This window comes from Camelina sativa, chromosome 15 (genome assembly GCF_000633955.1).
Source record: "Camelina sativa cultivar DH55 chromosome 15, Cs, whole genome shotgun sequence".
NCBI classification, from domain to species: Eukaryota; Viridiplantae; Streptophyta; class Magnoliopsida; order Brassicales; family Brassicaceae; genus Camelina; species Camelina sativa.
Window position 1 is genome coordinate 9,255,748 of NC_025699.1, and position 17,979 is coordinate 9,273,726.

The 17,979-nt window shown below is 40.4% G+C and overlaps 5 protein-coding genes across 8 annotated transcripts in view; 2 read left to right on the forward strand and 3 right to left on the reverse strand.

Annotated features, from left to right (window-relative positions):
* LOC104746172 (myb-like protein L) overlaps positions 1-957 on the forward strand; it is a 4,283-nt gene extending 3,326 nt beyond the window's left edge. For all 3 annotated transcript variants that reach the window (XM_010467586.2, XM_019237243.1, XM_019237242.1), the window contains 2 exons: positions 9-463; positions 551-957. In XM_010467586.2, coding sequence (XP_010465888.1) covers positions 9-463; positions 551-863 — 768 coding nt within the window. In that variant the 3' untranslated portion in view covers positions 864-957. The remainder of the gene's footprint in view (positions 1-8; positions 464-550) is intronic.
* LOC104746173 (pentatricopeptide repeat-containing protein At3g18110, chloroplastic-like) lies at positions 1,049-6,000 on the reverse strand. Its single transcript, XM_010467589.2, has 4 exons — positions 2,433-6,000; positions 2,091-2,291; positions 1,864-1,954; positions 1,049-1,713 (listed from the first exon to the last, which is right to left on the reverse strand). The coding sequence occupies exons 1-4, from the start codon at positions 5,957-5,959 to the stop codon at positions 1,207-1,209; spliced, it is 4,326 nt and encodes a 1,441-aa protein (XP_010465891.1). The 5' UTR covers positions 5,960-6,000; the 3' UTR covers positions 1,049-1,206.
* Positions 7,744-14,351, reverse strand: LOC104746174 (receptor for activated C kinase 1C). 2 transcript variants are annotated; one of them, XM_010467590.2, is made up of 3 exons: positions 13,365-14,351; positions 12,915-13,055; positions 7,744-7,951 (listed from the first exon to the last, which is right to left on the reverse strand). In XM_010467590.2, exons 1-2 carry the CDS (start codon positions 14,241-14,243, stop codon positions 12,954-12,956), a joined length of 981 nt encoding a protein of 326 aa, XP_010465892.1. In that variant the 5' UTR covers positions 14,244-14,351; the 3' UTR covers positions 7,744-7,951; positions 12,915-12,953. The 2 variants fall into 2 exon arrangements, with proteins under 2 accessions (XP_010465892.1, XP_019092932.1); XM_019237387.1 differs by lacking the exon at positions 7,744-7,951 and having other exon boundaries at positions 12,767-13,055.
* On the forward strand, positions 9,496-10,419 carry LOC104748288 (glutathione S-transferase T3-like). The gene has a single exon (XM_010469955.1). It carries the CDS (start codon positions 9,496-9,498, stop codon positions 10,417-10,419), a length of 924 nt encoding a protein of 307 aa, XP_010468257.1.
* Positions 14,568-16,866, reverse strand: LOC104746175 (protein LST8 homolog). The gene is made up of 10 exons (XM_010467592.2): positions 16,500-16,866; positions 16,278-16,379; positions 16,076-16,188; positions 15,799-15,868; positions 15,569-15,646; positions 15,367-15,483; positions 15,190-15,272; positions 15,034-15,113; positions 14,896-14,955; positions 14,568-14,810 (listed from the first exon to the last, which is right to left on the reverse strand). The coding sequence occupies exons 1-10, from the start codon at positions 16,605-16,607 to the stop codon at positions 14,704-14,706; spliced, it is 918 nt and encodes a 305-aa protein (XP_010465894.1). The 5' UTR covers positions 16,608-16,866; the 3' UTR covers positions 14,568-14,703.

A 17,979-nucleotide genomic window follows, 5' to 3' on the forward strand; every position in this document is an offset into this window, starting at 1 on the left:
GCTTAGAGGAAGACAAACGTGTGAAAGTAGCTGTGACACTCTTCGGATCTCAAAACTGGCATAAGATTTCTCAGTTTGTTCCTGGACGTACTGCGACTCAGTGTCGAGAGAGATGGGTAAATTGTTTAGAGCCCAAATTAAATCGTGGAAAGTGGACTGAGGCAGAGGATGAAAAGTTGAGAGAAGCAATTGCAAAACATGGATATAGCTGGTCCAAGGTGGCTTCGGATCTGTCTTGTCGTACTGACAATCAGTGCCTGAGGAGATGGAAGACTTTATATCCTCATCAAGTGGCTCTTTTACAAGAAGCTAGAAGGTTACGGAAAGAAGCTATTGTAGGTAATTTTGTTGACCGGGAATCAGAGCGTCCTGCTCTTGTCACAGGCGCTATATTGGCACTACCGGATATATCTCCAGAGCCAGAACCCGATAGTGTAGCCCTGAAGAAGAAAGGCAAAGCCAAGTAAGTTAATAGATTATTCCTTACACACACACACACACGCAATTGCACAGCTTTTGTGAATCTAAATTCACTGTTTTGTTGATGCAGACAGAAGAAGTCAGATGCAGAGAGGCAACCAAAGAGACGGAGGAAAAGATTAGAGAAATGCTCAGGAGATGTATGTAGACAAGAGAATGAGACTGTTCGTGAAAATGAACCAAACAATGGAGGAGAGGAGAGGTTGTTGGAAGTGGAACCGTCTAACGAGATCCAAGACATTGCAGAGGAGAAACAAAGACGAAGGCGCAAACGTGTTGCAGAAACTTCGAACAACACCACTGGTTTAAAAAAACTTACGCCTAGGAGGAGAAGGAAAGTGTCTGCAGTAGTTCCTATCGAGAACCAAGACACACCAAATTAGGTGTTTCTTTCGCTCTTGAAAATTTTGAAATTTGTTGTATGTATAAAATACGTCTAATCCACGCATCTTTATAGAAAACCAATAGTTTCACTGATTTTTTAACAACAAAGAAAATATCTTGAATTTAACAATAAATAAGTTGAACCTAAGTACAATTTTTAATTCAACGGGAAAAAATTGTTAGATGTAAATTGTAGTACTCTTTTTAATTTATTAATCCTATTGATAAATATTACATGAAGACGCTTATTTCTAAATTTCTAATGACAATAAGAAAAATCGAAACTGTATACAATAATTACAAATGTGTAATATGATAGTACGATATCATGACATCACTTACTTACTTTCTGACGAACTTCTTTCGAGGGTTAACACTAATCACTTCATTTCCCTTATTTTTCTTCATCTTCTCTATCTTCTGTCTATGTCCTTCTATATCTGTCTTTATCACTCGTTCTCTCATTTCGTCTGGTAGCAATGCCAGTCTCGAAAACTTCTTTGGTGAAACAAATCCGCCAAGTCTCTCTTTGATGTGGTTAAACGCAGGAACAAGTCCACGTCTTATGAAACACCCGTCGATCAGGTCCATTGAGGTTGATTCTGGTAAGGACACCGAGTCTTTTAGCTCCAAGTCGAAGCAGAATGGTGAGTCCTTCAACCACATTCTCAGAGAGTGAGCTTTGGCCACTAGAAGCCCAGTTCTCGTCTTGCAGGGAAGAAATGGAGAACCCATCTCCCAGAGACATGCCTTCAGCGTTTTGTCCAGGGATATGCCGTTGTATTCTGCGGTCCCTGTGATTAAGACAACTGATTTTGGAGACTCTGGGTACCCTTCAAGTGATGCATCCTGAAAATGGGAAAAGAATTGTAGCAGAGGTTGAGGGTTATTGGTGAATATGAGATGATTATATGTCATACGATCTTCAGTTATGAAGGGATTTGTGAAATATGATGCGAAGATGCAGAGAAATTAAGAGAGAAGAAAGAGAGAAATTGCCTGCATGTGGTCAAGCCATAGAGTCAGGGCAACAAGTGCTGCACCTCCCGACAATCTTCTGAAATCAGCACCCCAGTCTTTGTCCGCCACCCTGAAAAATCAACGTCAATCGTAAATGTGACTGCTAAATACTCGGTGCATTCGAAAACGTTTTCACGAGAAACAAGTGTTGACCAGTTTAAGGGTGAGTGTTGACACCATTCATGACATATGTTTAGACGACTGACCTAAAAACATCGCGACTGAAGATACCCCTTTTGATTGCCAATTGGAATACCCATGATGCAGTAGCTCTGAGTTCAAACGCCCAAAGAAGATTTAAAAGAGCATTAGCAAAATTAAGAGCAGCATTGTCCTCTATGGGTCTCAGTTTCTCGAACCATTCATCCACCTCAGGAACTAACAACTCAGGTCTTCCAGCTAAAAGCCTGGTAGGTATCATCAAAAAACACATAATTATTAGTACCATATGATGATCCTGTATCAAAATTATAATATCTTTAATAATAAAACCATAAACATGACTAACAGACCAATCATTTTTATGGAATACATCAGATCATCCATACCTGATAGGAAGATCAAAACCAATATCTTGAAGAGCTTTCAGCAGCAACATGACTTCACTTTTTTCCTTGGAGAAACTCGCTGCCCTAACAAAGCAAGTCCATATCCTGTGGTCGGGCTCCAGGCCCTCTTTCTTCATTTCCAAAAGCCTTTCTATTCCACTGTTATAATCTTTGCTCCGAAGGTAAGCATCAATAACTGAGCTATAAGGCAGAGTTGTTAGTTCCACGTCTGTTTCTTTCAGGTTACTAAGAACTTTTTCAGCTTCTTGGGGATTTCCTGACGAACTATATGAAACCATAAGCAAATGCATTGTAGCAAGTGTTGGTTCTATTCCTGCACTCTTCATCATTTGCAACAATTTCTCTGCCTTGGAGTCACTTCCAGAATCTCGGGATATTTTCATCATCGTGTGGTAAAATGAACGGTCTAGTTTATAACCTTTGGAGAGAAGCTCGTCAAACAGTTGTTCAGCTTGTTCAAGGCATTTTTGCTTACCAAAAGCAGAGATCAAGCTCTTGTATGTGTCCAGTTTTGGGTCCAGACCAATATTTCTCATTCGCTGCATCAGCAAGTACCCTTCTTCTGGTCGTCTGTCTCTACAATACATTATAATGAGAGTATTGTAAGTGGTCTCATCTGGTTCCACTCCAGTTTCTTTTATCCTCTGGTATACTTGAACTGTCTTCTTGTAATCCTCGATAGCCGTATACATCTTCAACATGGAATTCCATATAGCGAGCTCAACCTTGAAATTGGCCTCTTCCATTTCAGAGACCATAATTTCAGCATCTCTAACTCGTTTCCCTTTGCAGAGAAGCTCAATCATCATCCTATAAAGGCGAATTGTGGGTAAGTAACCAGCTGCTTTCATACTACTGTATATCTTCTTTACCTCAAAAATATTTCCAGCCCGGGCAAATGCGTCAAGCATCAAAAGAATGGAGCTTTTGCTAATCTTAAAGCCCATATCTTGCAATTCTTCAACAACAACGTAGAGCTCTTCAAGTCTCCCATCAACACACAAAGCATGCAACAAGATATTGATGGATTCAACAGTAGGAGATGGACCATCCCTCATCATAGTGTTAAAAATAGCCCTTGCCCGTTCATAACAGCCACACTCAGCATAAGCCGACATCAAGCTGTTCCATGTCTTAAGATCAGGTGTTCGTCCACTTTGTCTTAGGTTGCCAACCACACTCTCCGCTTTCTGCCATAGCTTTAGTTTTCCATAAGCCTCGATGATATCAGTATACATAGGCGAACAGGCAAAGTGGAAGCCTTTTGTCTCAGCTTGATTAACCACTTGATGAGCTGTCTCTGGAAAGCCAAGCTTGCAATACACAACAACCATGCTTTTACAAACACTTTCTGAAGCTTCACAGCCAGATAGTCTCAGGTCAGAGAAAACTTGAGAAGCTTCAGCGTAATGTTCATTTGCTACACAGCAGTGTAATAGAGTCTCATACATGGTGGAACTGCCATAACACCAGCCATGAACACATGGGTCAGAAAAATATTCATCTAGAGCAGCACTAATATTGTTAACTTTGCAATGTATAACAATTAGAGCTTCATTTATAAGACTTTTAGATCCACTGGCGTGTTCTTTCAAAAATTCAAGTAACTCAAACGCTTCTGAATGCCTGCCTGATGAACTGTAGGAACCCAAGATAGATAATAGAGTGTCGTTTTCCAGGTCATACCCATTGGTGATAGCCACTTTCAACTGTCTAGCAGCAAGGTCAAAGCATTCACCCTTCACAAGAACTGATGAAATCTCTAGTGGGTTCATGCCACACAATTCTTCCATGTCTCTAATGGTTTTCTGAATGTCGTCTGACCTATTTTCCTTCATAAGTCCAAGTACCATCAACTCATACAGACTGTGAGACGGTGTCTGACAGTCAGAAATCATATCACGATATAAAACCCACGCCTTTCTTGTCTCGTTGCCTCTTAGTAATACATCCAACATTACAGAATACGCTAAATTATCAGGTTTAGTACCTGAGCGCAACATGCAACTGAAAGTATTCTCAGCCTCTTCTCGCTTCCCAGCCTTGGCATAACCGCAGATTAGAGCACTGTACGTCTGCAGAGTTGGTTTAATCCCAGCATCGAGCATCTCAGACATTATAGCTGCGGCTTCCACGGTTCTGTTTGCTTTTCCAAGTGAATCGATCAAAACAGTGTAAGTAATAGCATCAGGGTTTCTACCTGACAGACCTTTCATGTCTTTATAAAGCTGTAGCGCAAGATCAAGTTGCCCCTGCTTGCCATACATGTGAATGATCGTGTTATAAGTCATCTCATCTTTCCCAAACCCCATTTTCTGCATTTCTTTGTACACCTCCTTCACCTTCTCTGTATTTCTTTCTCTAGCAAAAGCATAGAGCAAAGAGTTGTATGTCACTGCATCAGGTGAATAACCTTTAAGCTCCAACTCCATGAATAGCCTCTCAGCTTCAGCAGCAAGCCCACATCTTCCATAAACAGATATCATGGCATTATAAGTCCACAAATCAGGCTGACAACGATAAGTTTCCATGTCCTCAAAAACCTTCACAGCACCTTCCAAATTAGAATCCCGCGAACACGCACTGAGCAGAGTGTTGTAAGTGATAGCATCAGGCCTAAGACCCGAATTCCTAACCATATCTAATAACTCAACAGCTAAATTCGGAGTCACCCCACCAGACTTAAGCCTAGCGTTAATAAGAGTATTGAAACTAATAAGGTCTGGAACACACCCTCTCTGACGCATTGCGTCGAGCAGCTCCTGTGCTTTCGAAAACTTGCCACTACGAGAATAAACACCCATCATCGCGTTGTACACTTGAACAGTATCTCCTACCGTTGGCTCAGCCCTAGTGAAAATCTCAACGGCAAGCGATTCTTGATTCCACCTTCCCAAAACACCGAGTATAGCCGCAACCATACGAGCGTTAGGTGAGTGCCAATGACGGAGATTGAGCCACTCGAAAACCTCAAGAGCTCGTTGCCAGCTCACCTGACCAACTGATTTAACAACGAAACAGTAATCCGTAGGAGTCATCTGAACGGGACGAGCATCGAGAACGTCCGCAACGAACTGATTAGGTTTTAGGCTCAGAATCTTATCCGTAAGAAACTTCACCCTCTCTCTCCAATCCTTGGCCTTAATCAGCGCCACTTTGTTCAATTTCTTCACTCTCCTTCTCCGACTCGCCACGACGGCGACGGCGGCGGTTTCATCGTCTTTCGTCTTTTCCTGCTCGTTAAAGCCAATCGAATCGACGACTTCGCCTGAATCCGTTGTATCGGTGGGGGACACGGGTTGCGACGGTGATGAAGTTGTGGAATCGTAAGTCTCACGGAGATTCAAATGTGGCCATCGGACTGCGGGAGAAGCTCGACTGTAAGTAAATTTCTGGGTAGAGCTAGTGCTCCCTTGTTGTTGTTCATCTTTAGTCTCAGGATTAAGGGTGGCGCGGACGGATAAAGAAGGAGGAAAAGCTAAAGCACCTGCAGAAACCACCGCCATTACTATCTTCTCCTCTCGGCTTCATTAATCCGTTGCAGCCATTTGTGCCGTTAATAAGATATCTGTGAGAGAGAGAGACAATGATACATTTTTAGTGTCCCTGTGGAAAAAACTCCGTGCTGTCTGAGATTATTATAAACACACACCTTGCCGTTTTAGTGTGAGGTTAGATCAAAACGATCAAGAATGTAAAACGCAACCAAAACAGTGGTGAGGGACCTTTTGATACATTGATATGATGATATAACCCATGAATTAGCTTTTGTGACACACACTTGGTTCTTTTATTGAAACGAAACAAAAGTTGTCAAAATAGAGATTTTACAAAAGCAGCTAAATATATATATTTTTTTACAGTTGTGGTCATTTGATTTGCGCTAAACTTGGAACACAAGAGCACATTTGTGGATGATGAGAACTGCTTACAGCTTTTCCTAAATCTACTTTTGTGATAATTCCATCCTCTCCAATGATATAAGCAGCTATGTTGCGGTCCCACATTTCTCTGTTCTTCTCTTCATCAAAAACAACGACAACTTTCTTCTCCTCGTCTACAAAGAAACTCCCACAGCTATCCGAAATCTTTAAAACTTCCACCGCAAAGAACAGCTTGCTCCACGACACTGTTTCGGGCTCAATCTCTGTCGTAATCCATATCTCCATATATGATGTATCTTCATTCTGAAATAACACTGCAAGTTGCTCATCTCTAACACTAGATAGACTTAGAGTATCTCCCGTATAAGAGAGAAACGGTAGACTTAGATGCGGTACAAATCTCTTTCTTGTAAAATCAAAACAGAGTAAGAAGAATACTCCTCTTTCTTCATTAAACTTTCGCCCAGCATACCAATAAATATTTCCTTTGAGAGACACGCCACAATGTTGAAAAGGTATATACCAGTCCCTAGTGATAGGCGTAGGGATAATCTCCATCCGTGTTTCAGAGTTGATATAGTCAAGTTCATAACAAACGTATTCCCGAGTACATCCATCAAATCTTAAAACTTTATAGCTGCGGCCGCTCGATTCTCTCGTCTCGTATCCAATAGCATACTTGTCCATCACGTGCTTTCGCTTATGTTTGAAATACAGGGTTTGGCCGCAATACGGATTCCAAACAACGAACCTAGTGCGGTCTCTCGTGATGCATAACAATAAACCATCGCAGTGAAACACTTCAGACATCTAAATCGGTTAGGCTAACGAGTTTACCTAGATGGTTTATTCGCGGGTCGACGTTGTTGTGAATTCCCTGGAGGTTGACGCTCATCAGATTAACTCGATCATTCATCACCACAACCACCTCCCTTGCTGCTGCTGCTTTGGCTCGAGCAACGTGCTTCTTTGTAAAACTCTCTTCTTTGGTTAACGTGTTCCACTTTTTGCAAACGAATCGCACTGCTCTCATCGATGTCACTGGAAGCCTAACGAGCACTTCCTCTGTCAAATCGCTTGGAAGATCGGACAGCATCATCAGCAAAGATTGGTGTTACACTTACACAACTAAGTTAGGTTTAAAAGCTTAAGAAGAAAGTCTCCTCTGCTTCTGGTGGTTACAAATTTTGAAAGACATAAAAAGCCCTAGCTCAAGTGTGTGCGCCAAGTCGGCTAAAGAATCTTAACTAGTGGGCTTTTAATGTGGCCCAAAATAATATTTTGACAAGCGAGACTGAGATGTCAACAATCACATCTTGCACCAAAACCGCAACATTATAGTCGTGAAACGATGGCTGAACCGTGAATATTGAACCTTTCTAAGACCAATCCAAAGATCAGTAATGTAAATAGCAATCAAAATCGTGCCCTTTTAAGACAGTGATCTAATGATAACCAATGTATCGGCGTTTTGACTTTGTTGTTCTTTCTGGAAATTTAAACAAAAATTGCCAACATAGAGGTTTTGGGAGGGACTAATACATTACTGACCCAGTCTGGAAAAATTGGAGAAACTTAAAAAAACAGCTAATTTTTTTTCTGGAGAATTCGTAAGACCATCCACAATGGCGTGGATTTGGCCCGTCCCCAATATTTATTGGATTTAAATTTAAATGAAAAAAGCCCAATATCTGAAAAACGGTTCTTATTTGGGGACGTTTTTTTACCGTCCTCTTCGCCACGTGTAGCCGTGTGATTTGTTCTCGAATAAGCTAGGTCTAAAAAAAATGTATTCGGGAGACAAAATCATCCCGAGTTCTTTCTTCTCCCTCTTGACGGCGACCACGAAGGCGATTCGATCCTCCACGACGTTCTGTTCTTTTCACCGGAAAATCTTGCCAGATTAACGAAGCCGATCTTCTGTCGCATCCGAAGCCGGTCCGATCTTCAATACCTAAGACGTCCAGCGGTTCGATCTTCTCTCCCGAAGCGATCTGTCCCTGTCACCCGAAGCTTGTCCGGCGGTTCGAGCTTCTCTCCCGATGATATCCGTCTAAATAAGGTTAGTCTTCTTCCCACTACATGAGATTTAACCTTGATTGGCGCCGATTATCGAATTAGGGTTAGGGATTTGGGATTATCGAATTAGGGTTAGATAATTAGGGTTTGCGAATTAGGGTAATTGAATTAGGGTTATTCAATTAGGGTTAATTAATTGGGGTTATTGAATTAGGGTTATTGATTTAGGGATATTGAATTAGGGTAAATGATTTAGGTTATGTTTCTTTGGTGTTTTTTTTGTTTTTTTCATTTGTTCGATGGATCGTTATGTCTCTGTGTGAAGATCGAGTTGTGTCTGTGTCGTTTGTCCTTTGCTGTAGTTGTTGATCTTATAAACATGTTTGTGTCTTGGTCAAAATTTTTTTAAAACATTGAGTATCGTTAAACTTTGGTTTTTTTTTCTTAAATGTTAAAGGATCATCATCTTTGTGTCTCGGTCTATTTTTTTAACATTGAGATAGGTTAAATTTTTTTTTATCAAGGTTTTCAATTTGGTGATTGTTGTGTCATTGGTATGGTTGGTAAAATGTTTTTGACATTGATTTTGATACAACTTTTGGTTGATTAAGATAGTCATTGTCATTCGTATGATTTTTGGATAAATTTTTTTAACAATGTCATTCGTATGATGTCTCGCATTGATTCGTATGGTTGTGTTTTTTTTTAGGTTTCTCATTTGGTAGTTGTAATGTTTACTTGTAATAAATTGGTAGCATTGTTGTGTAGTTGGTTGTATTTAATTTTAGTGTTGTTTGTTCATAGTTTCTTGTTTAATTTGGTAGTTGTAATGTGTACTTGTCATAAATTGTGATTAGACATTTGTTGTTTGGTCTTTAAGTTTTGATAGTTATTGCAAGTAAGGTTTTAAACCATAAATCTCTTTCATTTATCTTCCCTTTCTCACTTGTAAATGATATTCACTTCTCTTCTATACTCGCATCTCTTATCTTCGCATTCCTTCTCTTCTATACCCGCTTCTAATCTCTGCTTTTCTCTTCTCTTCTCTTCGCATTGATCATCTTCTATACCCGCTTCTCTTCTCTGCTCTTATCTTCTCTTCTCCTCGCATTCCTTCTCTTCCTTATCCGTTTCTTCCTATGGATTCTAATAATCCCTTCTTTCAGTCTTCTTCTTACTTCAACTTGCTTAACAGTCAAGAAGAAGGTGGTTTAAATGATAACTTTCATTGGGAAAGTTATCCACCTTCTGGACAGAGCTCACAACCTTCTCCTCACAGCTCCCAACCTTCTCCTCACAGCTCCCAACCTTCTCCTCACAGCTCGCAAGAAACACCAAAAGAGCGCAAGGAGAGAAAGACATGGACACCTGCTGATGATGAAGTCTTGATCTCCGCATGGCTCAACACTTCAAAAGATCCCATCGTTGCAAATCAACAAAAGGGAGGAAGCTTCTGGAGCAGGATTCAAAAATACTATTGTGACACTCCTCACGCTAGAAACGGTGGGGAACAGATGCTGGTGACACATTGCAAGCAGCGTTGGCACAAGATAAATGACCATACTAACAAGTTCTGTGCCGCATTCGCAGCTGCGGAGAGACAGAACAGCTCTGGTCATTCTGAAAATGATATCATGAAGAATGCACATGATATCTACTTCGCTGCCCATAACAAGAGATTCAACCTTGAACATTGTTGGTTTCGTTTAAGGTTTGAGCAGAAATTTCTATCCCTTAACACTATTAACACGACCCCAGCTCAGCCTGCAACAAAGAGGAAACAAGCTGGTGAAGGTTCGCAGTCATCAAGCTGCAGTGTTGAGGAGTCTGAGAAGAGGCCAGAAGGGATCAAGGCTGCCAAGGCGAAGAGGAACAATGCTCAGTCCACAAACGTGAAGACTCTTGCTGAGTATAAGAGCATGTGGGATGTCAAGAAAGAGGAATTAGCTGAAAAGGAGAAACTACAGAAGCTGGCCATCCTAGACACTCTCCTAGCCAAAAAAGAACCCTTGAGTGCGAGTGAAGAAATCATCATGAACAAGATAGTGTCCCAGTATTTCTGATATTATAGAATGTGTTTGTTGTTTGTTTTTCTTGCTTAGTACTCGGCTTATGTATTTGATTTGTATTCCCTGGTTGTTTGATTTGTATTTCCTGTTTAAGTATTTCTTGCTCAGTTGTGTATTTCTTGTTTCAATCTAAATTAATATAAGTCTATTTTAGTACTCGGCTATTGTAATTTCTAGTAACTCGGCTATTGTATAAACTAACTTAATCAGATTGTGTATTGTTGTACTAAGTCTAATCTGCTTCTTCTTGTTTATCTTCAGGTTACGTAAGACATGGGCCACGACTATAGCTATTCCCAGCCTTCTTCATCTGATCTGGCTGATAAGTACTCAGAGGACACTGCGGATAGAGAGCTAGATGCATTGATTCGTATGGATGAAGCAGAGTCTGGTAAGGTTGGAGAATGTAGTTAATGAGATATGTAAGGAAAATAAGTTAAGAAAATTTACTGATTTGCTGGTTGTAGGTGTAATCATCATTTTCACATGTATTTTGTTCATGTTGGTGTAATGATTTACACGGGTACTTGTTGTTTTCTTATCATGTATGTTGTTTTGTTTTGGTCTCTCACGGGTATTACATGTATTTTGACTACGGACGTGTTGGTCTCTGTCACGGGTACTTGTTGTTGGTGTAATCATGTATGTTCTTTTGTTTTGGTCTCTCACGGGTTACAAACTGGAACTCCACTATATATATGATAACTCACACCAAACACGACCAAACCAACAACACAAGTCATTTCTTTATCTTCCTTTCTTCATAACCAAAGTAGCAACTCATTTCATCAAATAAGATCAAAGCAACAAAATACTCTCGCTCTCTTCCTTTAACTTCCATTCTCTTCTTCTCTCTTTAATACAAAGTCATTTCTTCATTTCTTTTCCTTTCTCTTGAAATGGGATCATCTTCAAACCATTATCATTACCATGGAGATGATGATCACTATCACTACCAAGCAGATGATAGTGATCATTTTGATGCTTATTTAGAAAATATTTATGATGTCTCCCAAAATATCCCCGAACCAAACCAGCCACAAGAAAGGATTTTTATCGAGCGAAACCGGGAAGAAGGCCACAATAATCTTTGGAATGATTATTTTAGTGACACTCCCACATATCCAGAATATTTATTCCGGCAACGGTTTCGCATGCACAAGCCACTGTTCATGCGAATTGTGCAACGTCTCTCTACCGAAATCCAATATTTCCGCCAAAGCCAGGATGCAACCGGACGTGCTGGTCTTTCACCTATACAAAAATGTACTGCAGCAATTCGTCAATTGGCATATGGTACTTCGTCTGACAGTGTTGACGAGTATGTCCGAATTGGTGCTTCGACAGCTCGAGAATGTTTGCACGAATTTACCGCCGGCATCATCCAAGTGTTTGGAGATGAATACTTAAGACGTCCTACACAGGAGGATCTACAAAGACTACTCTTTCAGAATGAACAGCGTGGATTTCCCGGGATGATTGGTAGCATTGACTGTATGCATTGGGGGTGGAAGAATTGTCCCACGGCTTGGAAAGGCATGTATTCACGGTCAACCGGAAAACCTACAATTGTGTTGGAAGCAGTAGCTTCGTATGACCTCTGGATATGGCATGCCTTTTTTGGAGCTCCAGGTACTATGAACGATCTTAATATTCTTGATCGATCTAATGTTTTTGATGACATAATAACCGGTCAAGCTCCGGAAGTCAACTTTGTTGTCAACGGAAGGGAGTACAACTTGGCGTACTATCTCACTGATGGTATTTATCCAAATTGGGCAACTTTTATTCAATCAATCCGACTTCCACAAGGTAGGAAAAAATCTCTCTTTTCTAAAAAACAAGAAGCTGTTAGGAAAGATGTTGAGCGTGCCTTTGGAGTCTTGCAAGCTAGATTCGCCGTTATTAAAAATCCGTCTCGTTTATGGGATAAAAACAAAATGGCAAATGTAATAAGATCATGCATAATACTCCATAATATGATTGTCGAAGACGAACGACATACATACAGTTACCGAAACATTATTTCTGAATTTCAACACGGAGAACATGTGGATCAAACATTTACCGTTGGTGCCGCCGGTGTGGGTTCAAATATCAGCAGTACGATTACTCGTCAAACAAGACTTCGGGATAAACAAGCTCATGATCAACTAAAACATGATTTGATTGAGCATATTTGGACAAACTTTGGACATCTTCCGGATAATGAAGTTTGATTTTAAAATTTCTATGAGTTGAATAAAATGTTTGTTTTGGTTTTGATGTTTTTATGTTATATTTTTAATGTTATTAATTTCTAAATTGTATGTTTTTGTATTTTCTTTCTTTAAATAATTAATCTTTAAACTTTCAAAATAATATTATTTTATTTGGGGGACCAAACCCAAATACACACCAATGCTCCTACTAAAAATAAGAAACCCTCAAAATATTAGTATTAAATGTGGGGGACCAAAAAAAGTCCCACACCATTGTGGATGGTCTAACACTCATCAGTCTTCTTCATCCTCTTCTTCTTCTTGTCTCTAGTAACGACCAATACCCCAGACCCTGACAACTCCATCAGTGTAACCACTGAACAATGTGCTTCCATCTGCACTCCAGTTCAAGCTTGTGCAATAGATCACCTGCATTTTCATTACACAATCCCTTTAGAAACATAATCAATCAATCTCTTCCTATCTGTTAACATCAAAGTCAAAACCTTTGGAGCAGAGTACCATTTCAGAGATTGAAAGCTAATCCTAGGAACATATATTTATGCAATTTCAAACCAAAAATTCATTTTTTGGCCATAAACACTAGTACAAATTCATAACTACTTTTTGGTGCATTCACTAAAACAATCAATTGCAGCACAAACAATTGATTCGTATAAACAAGAGAACCAATCACTATCGGACAACCAAGTCGAAATTGTAAGAATAATGACATACCTTCTTCTGGTTACCAGTTCCAACGCCACCATCAGCCTTCTCAGCCTCAGCCTTGAGGTCAACCTTCAAGTCCTCAACAACAGTCTTGCTCTCAAGATCCCAGATCTTAATGCTGTTCTCTGTCGCAGCACAAAGCCAGTATCTGTTAGGACTGAAACAAAGCGAGTGAATGATAGAGCCAGCCTCAAGCGAGTAAAGCTTCTTTCCCTCAGCCAAATCCCACAACAAGATAACACCATCTTTACCACCACTGGCGCACAGCGAACCATCAGGCGAGACAGCAACAGTGTTAAGGTAACCAGTATGTCCAACAAGAGAGTTCTTCAGCTTACAGTTCTGTAGGTTCCACACTTTGACGGTGTGATCCCACGAAGCAGAGACAATGGTGGGCACATGCGTGTTGGGGCTAAACCTAACACAGCTAATCCACTCCTTGTGACCATCACCTTCGGAGATCGTGTACTTGCATTCACCGAGTGTGTTCCACAGCTTGATCGTACAGTCACGAGACGCAGATACGATCTGACGGTTATCAACGGAGAACGCAACGGAGAGCACATCTTTCGTGTGTCCGACGAAACGACGGGTTGAGACGCCGGTAGCGAGATCCCAGAGACGAAGCTCACCGTCCCAGCTTCCGGAGAGTGCGAACTGACCGTCAGATGAGAGAACCACATCTTCAACGAAATGAGAGTGACCTGTGAGCCTACGCTGAGCAACACCGTATGACTTGTCGTCCTTTGTGAGTTTCCAGAGGATGATGGATTTGTCACGCGACGCTGTGACGATGATGTCGGAATTATCGATCGGTGTAGCGATGGCGGTTACCATATCGGTGTGGGCGCGCATAGTGCCCTTCAACACAAGTCCCTCGGCCATGGTTAGAGGTTTTGGTGTGGGGGGGAGAGACTCTAGTGTTTCTTCTTCTTACTCACGAAAATGGCGTAACAGAGCGAGAGATTTGGAGGTTCAGTGAAATGTCGCTATTTATACTCTAGGTCAAAAGAAAACTGAAGAAATTAGGGTTTAGGTGTGCGGTGGTTTCAGCAAGGAGACACTGCTTATTTGGGCCGACGACGATTCCTTGTCAGAATTTGGGCCGTACATGGGCTTCTTATGATATTAGTTTTAGTTGGAGCTGTTTGTGTTTTTTTTTTGGGTTGTGGAGTTGAGAAATGTTTGATCATCGCAGAAAGATCAGAAGAGCAATTAAAAACGACTCCGATTGAGAATAATGATGTACACTGCCAAGAGTTTTTCTAAAACACAATACAAAGAACACAATCGTGGTTTGTTTGTTGTTCATAATTTTAGCTTTTATTCATTCTTCTTAAGGTTTTTAATCGTGGAGTGCACAACACACAGTGGCTTTATGATGACCTTGGTACACCTTCACTTCTTTTCCCGCTGGCATCGACCACAATCTAGCCGTCATGTCCGATGATGCTGTTCAGATAATACAGAAATCACAAACAGTTTGAAAGATTGTTCTGTTTATATTTTTGCTTTAAGTTAAGATAGAGATCAGTACCTGTTACAAGAAATTCACCATCAACTGAGAATACGCAGTCCCAGACCCATCTTTGATGTCCTGTTCAATAAGATTAATGACTGTAAGAAAAGGTAAAGGGAGAACGAATCATGTTAGCAAAAAACATGGAGACCATACCTGTTAAAACTTTCTCTAGTTTGAAACCATCGACGTTCCATATTTTGACGGTTTTATCAGATGACGCGGTCGCTAGATATCTGCTAACAAATATACAACTTTGAAGAGAGAAGAAGAAGTAAATGGTTTCAAGAAAAAGAAAACGAAACACATTACTTGTTTGCGGGAGAGAGGAGGCATTTAAGGATGTGACCATTATGAGCTTGTAGCTTATGAAGGGGCTCAAACTCGGTCAGTGTCTGAAAGAAGATAAATGAGTGTTTAGTGGCATGGGAAATCATAGGAACGCGACTGTTGCATGACTAAAGAAATGTTTACATATCAGAAAACTACCTGCTTTCCACGCAGCAAGCGCCATACATAACATGTTCCACGGTTGTTAGCAGCAACCACCATTGTCCCATCCCACATAACCGTTAAAGACCGTACAGCTGTATCAACCTCTGGCACCTATATTTACACCCCAAGTGATTATCTACGGATTCTAAGAAATGTAACTAGGATAAAGATATTAACACGTGTCAAAGGCGGTTACCAGTTCACAGCTACACGAATTTGCTCTGAGATCCCATACACGTATATTTCCATTTTGGTCTCCAGATATCAATTCAGTCTGTACAAAAGAGAAAGTTCAGATAAAGACCAAACAGATACCTACCAGAAAAACAAGCACAACTGTTTCAATAGCAGTAACACCGCAGCTCTCTTTAAACAAACTACCAAGACAGCACGACACTAACAGATGACTGGGATAGTTTGATGTACCTGATTTGGGTGCAAAACAACAGTGTTAACTGCGGCAACGCTTTCATACTCCTTTTGGCAACCCGGAGCCCTGCATTTTTGGTTTACAAGTCAGCAAACTTGTTGCTAAGAATACAAATCAAGTTAATAAGGTCTGTATGCTTCAGGAATGTTCTAAGGATTTTTCGTAACTTTGTATTGAGTATCCTTGTCCATTTCTAGAATCCACACATCGAATGAATGAACCTATTAAACATTAAGCTAAAAGAAACAAACAAGAAGATGACATAACCTTTACCTCAAGTCCCAAATCTTAACAGTGCCATCCTCTGATCCAGAATACATCCATTTACCCTCACAATGGAATCCTACTGCCATAACATTGTTGGTATGTGAATCATAGGTCATCACCTGATTACGCACCAACACTCCTTCAAAATCATAGAAAAATACAAAAGAAAACACCAAAAATGAAGAAAAAAGAAAGAAAAGATAATTACAGGTTGAGGACTGTTGGAATTGACATCAAAGAGACGTATATGAGGATTGCAAGCTGCTGCTAGATAACGCTTATCTGGGGTTATCTCCAATCTATTTACATGCTGAATCAATACAAAAAAAAACAGTAATTTGTATCAGTCTTGTACTCCATAAGCTATCTGATACAGAATTCACAAAGTCAAGTGAGAGAGAGAGAGAGAGAGAGAGAGAGAAAAACAAACCGAATCAGGATACTGAATGGTACGGTAACATCGACCAGTTTCGGCTTCCCAGAATCGGATCGTGTGATCATAGCTAGCCGTAGCAAGAATCACTGAAGGCTGACTCATTCTCGATCGATTTTTTACCCGATCGAAATCATGAACCTACCATTTCGTAATTTTGTTTTTGCTGATTCCTTCCCCCCAAAACCAATCAAACCCCTTTTCTCGAAAAAAATAATAAGGAAGAGTACTTGATCCCAACAAGAATCTTCAAGCTAGTGTGTGTTTCGCGAATTGAAGAAAACGAAAAACTGTAAATAAATTGGAGAGAAAGGGGAAGACAAAAGAAAGTGGAACAAGAAGAAGACGAAGACAAGAAATAATAGGGTTTTACTGATCATAATTAGAAAAAAATAACGCGGGGAGCTTTTTGTATAAATATTTATTTGTTGGGGTCATATAGACATGTCTGAATAAGTAAAGGGGCCATTTTGATATTTTATGAGGATCAAATTAAAAACAGAGAAACTCAGTGAAACTTTGGAAGCTTTTTAGAAGTTTTTCCGACGGGCTTGTCTATCCCACCCGTCGTTGAACCGTCGTGAAGGAGTTAAAAGTCTCCGTCGTCCAATGTTCTGTTTCTTCGCTCACCTCTACAGACGCTCGTTGCATCTGGTAACGCTCTCACCTTCTTATCAATCCTGGCTCTTAAATTAGTGATTTAATCCTCCTTTTTGGGAATAGTTTCTTTTAGTTTATTATATATGAGATGAGGATGTGTGTGATAAGCCCCATCAGCTCTACACAAGGAGGAAGAATAGAGAAGGAGGAGCACGTGTGAATCAGGAAGAGAACACGTGCGAGTAAATGAAGATTTTTTTTTTTGTATATAAACTTTGTAAAAAGGAGTTAGTTGGTATGTTGTTTGTTGGTTGAAACAGAGTCTTATGTGACTTTGAGTAATCGGTTATGATCTAGCTGCGACTAGAGGCCGATCTCGTTATCAGTTGTAAACAGTTCATTCAGATAATAAAGAGAAGTTCTTTTCTTATCACTTGGTGTGTGAATTCCTAATTTTACTGGTTTTATAGGTCTTCTGGAGAAACCTTGGAGATCATACTACGCTAGGCTTGTATTTAGAAGACGGTTCTGTGTGGTCGGCTAAATCATTTGGTGCTTCTGGTTTATCATAAGTTTTCAGTCATTAGCTTGACTGTGTCGGATCTCAGGCATCCGGTGGATCGGAACATGGCAGTGAATGCTTCTGAGAGGATGTCCTCTTCATCCAAGGGGTGTGTAGGCTTTAGCTGCATGAGGTTTGACAAGGATGTGAGGAGCAGGACCAGGACGGGACTGAGGGATGGGTGGCTTTCTTTTAAGTCCTGGAAAATCATCAACAGAAGAAACAAGCACACTGCGATAATCTCGCGGCTTGGTTAACTGCACAACAGTTTTTGTACCTTTGAAATTCTTATTGATGATAGGAGAAGGTTTGGGT